The sequence below is a fragment of the Rhinopithecus roxellana genome, chromosome 7 (genome assembly GCF_007565055.1).
Source record: "Rhinopithecus roxellana isolate Shanxi Qingling chromosome 7, ASM756505v1, whole genome shotgun sequence".
Lineage (NCBI taxonomy): Eukaryota > Metazoa > Chordata > Mammalia > Primates > Cercopithecidae > Rhinopithecus > Rhinopithecus roxellana.
In genome coordinates this window covers 127911844-127919195 of record NC_044555.1, presented here as the reverse complement: position 1 = coordinate 127919195, position 7352 = coordinate 127911844, and the positions used below count along the sequence as shown (strand labels likewise).

The 7352-nt window shown below is 52.5% G+C and overlaps 1 protein-coding gene across 2 annotated transcripts in view; it reads left to right on the top strand.

Annotated features, from left to right (window-relative positions):
* Nucleotides 1–426: 426 nt before the first annotated feature.
* Nucleotides 427–7352, top strand: part of HS6ST2 (heparan sulfate 6-O-sulfotransferase 2) — a 363209-nt gene continuing 356283 nt past the window's right edge. The window contains exons 1-2 of one of the 2 annotated variants that reach the window (XM_030934800.1): nt 427–1120; nt 1960–2478. In XM_030934800.1, the coding sequence (XP_030790660.1) occupies nt 693–1120; nt 1960–2478 (947 nt within the window). In that variant the 5' untranslated portion in view covers nt 427–692. The remainder of the gene's footprint in view (nt 1121–1959; nt 2479–7352) is intronic. The other variant, XM_030934801.1, reaches the window with a different exon arrangement.

Here is a 7352-nt window from a genome sequence, read left to right as displayed (position 1 = left end):
GTTAATCCCTGCATCCCTGGTCCTGCAACAGAAAAGAGCCTTTCGGACACTGGAGCTTGAGGAAGATCCGTGCCTATTTATTAGAGAAGGTGGTGTTAGTATCAGGAAATAGGTGGATGGTGCCGGGTTTCTTGGGTTCAAACCCTGGGGCTCTGCTGTGTGACCTTGGGCACGTCCCTACCCCTCTCTGGGCCTCAGTTTCCTCATGTGACACATTACCTTGGATTAGATGGTCTCACTCTGAGTTTTTAGTTATGTATCCATTCATTCAACAAACCTTTTGTGAGTCAAGCCCTCCTGCAGGCACAGGGTTTGGTACACAGGATTCAGCAAGAAGACAGTCTGTGCTCTAAAAAAGGTCAGATTCTCATTCTGTAATGCTTTTTGGTCATGCTGTCTTTTTATCATGCTGACTTACCTTTTCAGAAAATGCCCCCGCTTCCGCTGGAGAATGGAAATTGGCAAAGACAGACGGAAAAGCTCCAATTTGCGCCTTTGCTATTTTAGGAGAGGTTGAAATTACGAGCCAAAGTGGAGTGATGCGCTAAGCGGAGTGACCTCCGTACTCCAAGAAAAGAGAAAACCCAGGTTCTCTGCTTGTGAAGTGGCTCGAGCTCTTAGGCGTGAGGCATTATTATATAAATTCAAGCTCGCTCGTGATCCTTAGTACCCTGAGTTGCCTGAAGGGGGGAATGGCACTGCCTGCGTGTGCAGTCCGGGCGTTCGAGCCGCCGCGGCAACCGGAGCGAGGAGCGCCCGCCCGCACCACCTGTCCCCGCCAGCATTCCAGAGTAGAGGCCGAATTGGCAGCGAGCCGGCCAGGGTCGGTCGCCGCCTCAGTTCGCGCGGGCCCTCCTAGGGGTGTGTCTCACGGATTCCACTCCCGGCCGCTCCTGGACAAGCCCCGAAAGGCGTCTTCTTCCCTGGCGGGAGCCGCGTGCGCCCCACTTTTCGCGCTGCTGTCCCGGGGCCGCCGCAGGCGGATGCACGTCCTCAGGCGACGCTGGGACCTGGGCTCCCTCTGCCGGGTCCTGCTCACTCGGGGCCTGGCCGCCCTGGGCCACTCGCTGAAGCACGTGCTCGGTGCGATCTTCTCCAAGATTTTCGGCCCCCTGGCCAGGTACGTTCTAGGTGAAAGCGGGGTTCGCGCTCCCAGGCCAGGGTGCGAAGGTGCTGTACGGGGAGGGAAGGCAGCCGCGGGGGGAGAGAAGGGCGCAAAGTTCCAGCTGGCCATTGGTGGCCAGGCTGGGGTCCCCGGAGGGGCGCGGCGCGCATTTGGCCACGCCGCGGCTCCGTCGCCACTGTTCCACTGGCACCGGCAGCGCAGCGTTTCCGCTAGCAAGTCGGGCTGCAGGCGGGCTCCTTCCTCCAGGGGAACTCTGAGCGCCCGGCTCCGAGCTCCCTCGAGGCCGCCTCCCGGGTGGGCAAGCGGGCGCGGGCGAAAGGAGGGCTTCGGGGCTTGCGGGGAGAAACCCGGACAGAGGTATGCGCTCCAAAAGGGATGGGGGCAGGAGAGCCCGGAGAGTCCGGCGGGCGGAGCGGGATGGGGATGGGAGCCACCGAGAGTGGAGCGAGACACACGGGGGCCCGGACTGGGGGCGTGAGTTGAGGGAGGAGTGGGGCGACTGGGCCCGGAGGGGTCCCACTGGGACGAAACCCCGCGGAGGGGCTCTGAGGAGCTCCGAAGAGCTCCGGCGGGGGGAGGGGGCGAGCGGCCCGCGGGAAGGAGTCGGGGTGGGGGTGTGTGTGTGCCGCAGAAGCCACAGCGCTGAGCCTGCCGGGAAGGAAGGAAGCGGGGAAGGGAGCCGCCGCCGCCGCCGCCGCCGCTGTGGAGTACTCGGTGCGGAGGGGAGGGGGAGAGGGGCGCAGCGGCGGCTCCAGGGGGAGGGGGCGGTGCGGGGGCACGGGGAGCGCGGGCTGAGCTGCGGGATTGACGTAACGAGCTTGGGTTTCCCCCAGCGTCGGGAACATGGATGAGAAATCCAACAAGCTGCTGCTAGCTTTGGTGATGCTCTTCCTATTTGCCGTGATCGTCCTCCAATACGTGTGCCCCGGCACAGAATGCCAGCTCCTCCGCCTGCAGGCGTTCAGCTCCCCGGTGCCGGACCCGTACCGCTCGGAGGATGAGAGCTCCGCCAGGTTCGTGCCCCGCTACAATTTCACCCGCGGCGACCTCCAGCGCAAGGTAGACTTCGACATCAAAGGCGATGACCTGATCGTGTTCCTGCACATCCAGAAGACCGGGGGCACCACTTTCGGCCGCCACTTGGTGCGCAACATCCAGCTGGAGCAGCCGTGCGAGTGCCGCGTGGGTCAGAAGAAATGCACTTGCCACCGACCGGGTAAGCGGGAGACCTGGCTCTTCTCCAGGTTCTCCACGGGCTGGAGCTGCGGGTTGCACGCCGACTGGACTGAGCTCACCAGCTGTGTGCCCTCCGTGGTGGACGGCAAGCGCGACGCCAGGCTGAGACCATCCAGGTGAGTGCGCTCCCGTAGTCGAGCGGGACTCGGGCCTAGGAGGACTGGGAGGCGCGGCTGCCCCATGCCGGGGACCTAGCAGGCACCCTGGCGCCCGGGCGTTTGCACCCCGACTGGGCAGGTGCTGGGCGCCCAGTAGCACACGTTCGCGGCGCTGTGTTGGCCTCAGAAAGGCTTTCCGCTCCGTCCCCGGACTGACCGTCTGTCTCTCCGCAGGGTGGCCTGCGTGATGGTTGGGAGAGCGGGAGTGGGGAGGCAGCCGAGAGGCCCGGAACAAGCGCCTCACTGGCCGCTGGGACGGGGCATCGCACTCAGTCTCCGCACTGGAGAGCCCTAAAGAGCCGCGCTGTCGGTGCAGCGTCTCTGGATACCTCCTTTCCTCTACTCTGCACCCGGGTTCCGAAGTCTCCTTTTAGCGCTCTCTTCCTCCTTTAGGCGCCCGCATTCTTCCCTCCCCCTTTTTTCTCGCTTCGTCTATTTGCCTTGTTCTCCCTCTTTCTCTCTTGTGCCCCAGATCTTGTCTGCTCCTGTTTGCTCGCTGTTTCCTTCTTTCCATTCCCCTCTTTCGCTTTTCTTCTTTTGCTCTCTTACCCTTTCTGTTTCTCTCTTCTTGCCAGACTTTTATCACCTCCCTCCTTCCCCGCTCTAGCTCTGCTCTCCCCGGGCTACTGGGTGTCCCTCTGTCGCTATTTTCCGACACCCAAGGAGAGCTCATGGTTCCCAGGCTTGCCTCTCACTATTGGCTGCATGAGAGGCATCCGTGGCTCTTTAGGAGTGCCGGGGTCACCCCGCGGACGGAAGCGCGGGTTGGGATGGTGCCCTGGACCCCATGTGGGGTTCAGCCACCAGGAGCCTCTCCTGACTTACAAAAAATATTTAAAAAGCCCGAGCCCGAGCCCCGGCATGGGGCGCTGCCAGCCCATTTTCTGTGAGCCTGGGCTGATGCGGTAAAAACTGATTTATTAATAATCTGTAGCCGGAAGCAAGGGTATTTTCCTTCCTTCAGACGCGATGTCCAGTTGCTGGAGGTCATGGAGTACTGTAAAGTGGGTGATGGTGGAGTGGGGGAAGTGAGTGCTATGGGGTGCAGTTGGTCCAGCCAGGGCTACTGTTTCGCAAGTCTCCTTAAAACAAATCTAGGCTGAAGGAGGAGTCTAGGAAGTGGACAAGGTGAGTTTCATGGCCTGGAGGCCTCTGGATAGGGTCACTGGGCCGGCAAGGACATGTCTGTGTCCCATCCCCATCCCCCCGGGTGCACTTGTTACCCTTTGCAGTTGACTGTCAGAATGCAACAACCAGTGTGGATTTTTCTGTCCAACTGCAGCAAATAGAGCCCTAGAGCCTTGACTTTCAGATTACCATTGAGATTTAGGGGGAACATCACCCCCTGCCTCTCCTCTTCACTCTCTCTTCTCTCAGTTTACAGCGTCCTTTCTCAAATGCTGGAATTGTGGCAGAATCTGTCAAACTTGTATTTCCTTTACAATACTAACAGATTTTTTTCTTCACCTCAAGAAAACCTTAGCCCCAGGACCTCAATCCATTGGTACAGTTGTCTCAGTCATTGTCACAACAATATTCTGGTGTTTAAGAAGTTCCCAAACAATTTGGCAATATTGAAAAGAATTTGTCATACTGACAGACCTTGTAGGTGTAGTGAGAGGTGGTAATATTTAAAAAACTCTTCTGGGCAAAAGTAGAATTCCACAGCCATGACTATAGCACAGAAATGAAAACAAGGTCGTGGTCACCATGAAAGCCATGGCCTTGTCTGGAGTTCCATGGGACACATACGCCTTTACTGATCCTTTTGAACATGTAGGTCAGGGTATGTTGTCTATAAACACACATTACTAATGTGGTCTAGATTATCTGTTTGGTGGCTACTGTCCTCTGGCAGATTCCTTCCCGAATTCTCCAGAAGATAATCAGGACCCCTCAAAGCCTCTTGGATTGTCCCAATTGAAGCAAAATTATTTGAAATGACATAGGATTTTCTTGGTTATTAAAAGGGTGATGCCACAGTGCCATCTAGTCTAATCAAAGAAAAACCATGTTCTAAAAAGTCACAGTTACTGGATTTTACAGTATTTGCAAAAATGAAATAAAATTTGCTAGAGAAATGCATTGCTACCTCAAGGGTACCTTTTTATTTCATTCATTCCTGCCCACCTCCGGAAATACTCACCTTGAAGAACAGGGATAGCCTAGGGGTTCCAGAATTTCCCTGGATGTTGACAGATCCCTAGGGGTTGCAGGACCAGTTCTGTGAGTTCTGATAATCTGTAAGAACTAAGGTGTGCATGTGTGTATGAGAATGAGAGAGTGTGTGTATATGACTGTTGTATGTGTCTGTGCTAGGAGAAAATTTAGAGGTAAAGGCAGCTGCACCAGTGGTGAAATGTGGGGGTAAGAAACTGGTGCCTGGAAATGGGAGAGTCAGCTTTTGGGTGTTCCTGCGTCAAACAGCCTCTCCATGACAGCTGGTGGTCTCTGTGCTCCTCCCAACTGAGGGGAGCAACAGTTCCACCTTTCTGGCCTGGGAGTTCAGACAGCTGGGCCTTAGTTCTAGGCCAGCCACTAACCGGCCATGTGACCCTTGACCAGATCCTGTGTGGAGAGTGCACTCCAGTTTGTGATAAGCATTCATATCCCTTATCTCTGGTATTCCTCTGTAAACTTACACAATCTTCAGCAAGAGGCCAGAGTGGACAAAAGTATCCCCATTTATCAGATGAGAATGAAGCCCAAAAAGGCTAAAGGGCTTACCCCGGTCACTGAGTTTTTTTCGCGGCACTGCAGGCATCTATCTGACTGCAGTTCTGTCTGACTCCACAACCCTTGCTCTGTTGACTGCACCTTGATGAACAAGGGTTTTTTGCAAAAACACAGTAAGGTCTTTCATGTTAGTCATTCCCACAAAGTGAATGAACAGTCAATACATGTTGGCTGTTGTTATCACCTACATCATTATCATTGTCAGTCATTTTACAACATGTGAGTTTGGATGAGTTTTTGGGCCAGGGCTACCACACCCCTTGAGAGAAGAACGGATTTCTACATCCCTAAGGCTTTCTATTCACTGGGGGTAGGTCTTGTGGCTAGATTGCAGAGGGGTCTTTCATTGCCATGTTGGGAATCCCTGCAAAGCTGAGCAGGATGGGAGCGGGCTGAGGCCTGGTTGGATGAGCTGCAGTAGGAGTCTTCAGCTGCGACAGGAACCACCTACTGACTCACAGCCATTCATCCACATTACGGGTGGTATCAGAGGCTATTGTGGCTGCAAGCCAAGACTCTGAATCCTGCTTCCAGTGCTACCTTTGGGATGCTTCTGTGCCTCCGCGGATGGTTAAGTGCTTGGGTGATATATAACTGCTGAATAGAAACGACTGTGATCACGTTGCCTGGAGAGGACAAAGAGAGAGAGAGAGAGTGCTTGGCTGGTGAAAAGCTCAAGCTGTTTATTAAGAATAATATTTCTTTTAAAAAATCAGAAATTGGATATCATCCATCTGCCAGTATGTTGTTTGCAGTCAAAGAAGGGTCTTGCTCATTTTAGAATTTCTGAGACCATTTTTGAAAGTGTATCCAAACATTGTTGCTCACAAGCTGTTAAAAGTCCCAAATTCTGCAGGCTTTTCTCAGGTCAAATTTCCTCTGTTTGTAGCCAACTCTAGTGTGCCATTTGTTCTGTAGGGGGAATTCAGAACTGGGCTCAAAGAAATAGCACTAGCCCCCTTCTTCATCACTAGGTATCATGCTGGCCAGCATGCACAGAATGGGGTTGAGAGGTCAGGGTCCATGGCTATACAAGTCAAAGAATCTGATCATATTCACGTTGTACCCCAGACTTTTAGCATCTCTAAAAATTTTCAGTTTGGATGAGTGATTGAGCCAGGATTACCACACCCGTTGGGAGAAGAGCAGATTTCTACATCCCCGAGGTGTTTTATTCACCAGGGGTAGGTCTTGTGGCTAGATTGCAGAGGGGACTTTCATCGCCATGTTGGGAATCCCTGCAAAGCTGAGCAGGATGGGAGTAGGCTGAGGCATCTGGAAGGGTAATTAATTATCATCTTCAATCCAGCAGGATATCATTGATGGGAAAGGACTAAACAGTGTTTGTTTAGACGGAGAAAAGCTTTTTTCGGTCATTCTATTTTTTTTTTTAAATTGTGGGAAAAGCTTTCTCTTTTCATTTGTTTTTAAAAGGTGGCTCTATTTTGAAAGAGCTGTAACTATAGAGTGTGTCTACCTGATCATGCCTCACAAGCCCACGCTTTCCCTCTTTCTCTTCCTTGATTTTGCAGTGAGGCAAAATGACACAACAGGCTTGTGGTATAGGCTGAGGCATTAAGCAGAATGGACTGTTACAGCCAGTAGTCAGTACTGGTTGTGTGGTTCATCAGGCGCTAAGCTGTTGGGCTCTCAGCTTTACTTAGCTGGGGATACATTTCCTCAGCTCTCTTTGAGAGCTGTGGTACCATCTTAACTATTTCATAGAAGAGGGGGCGAAATCTACCATTACAATATCTGTAGAATGCCGGTAGTATTAATTAGCATCTTTGCATGGATGTCAAACATGGTGTTGGAGTCCTGACAAAGCTGTAAGTTCTCAGGTAGTACAAAAGGCTATTCAGAATTAATATCACTTAATAATAATTTTAGATCTGTGCTATGTGGCAATTAAAATGCTAGAGCTTGTCTTTTATGGATATCAGTCATCAACTGAGGTAGTATGAAATGACATTAAAAGAATAGCCATCCCTTTTTTTCTGTCATTCATTAAACAAGATTTTGTGAAACTGTTCATTATATTCCAGGGACGAGACATCATTCTCTGTCTCACAGAGCTTATGGTAGAACAGAATAAT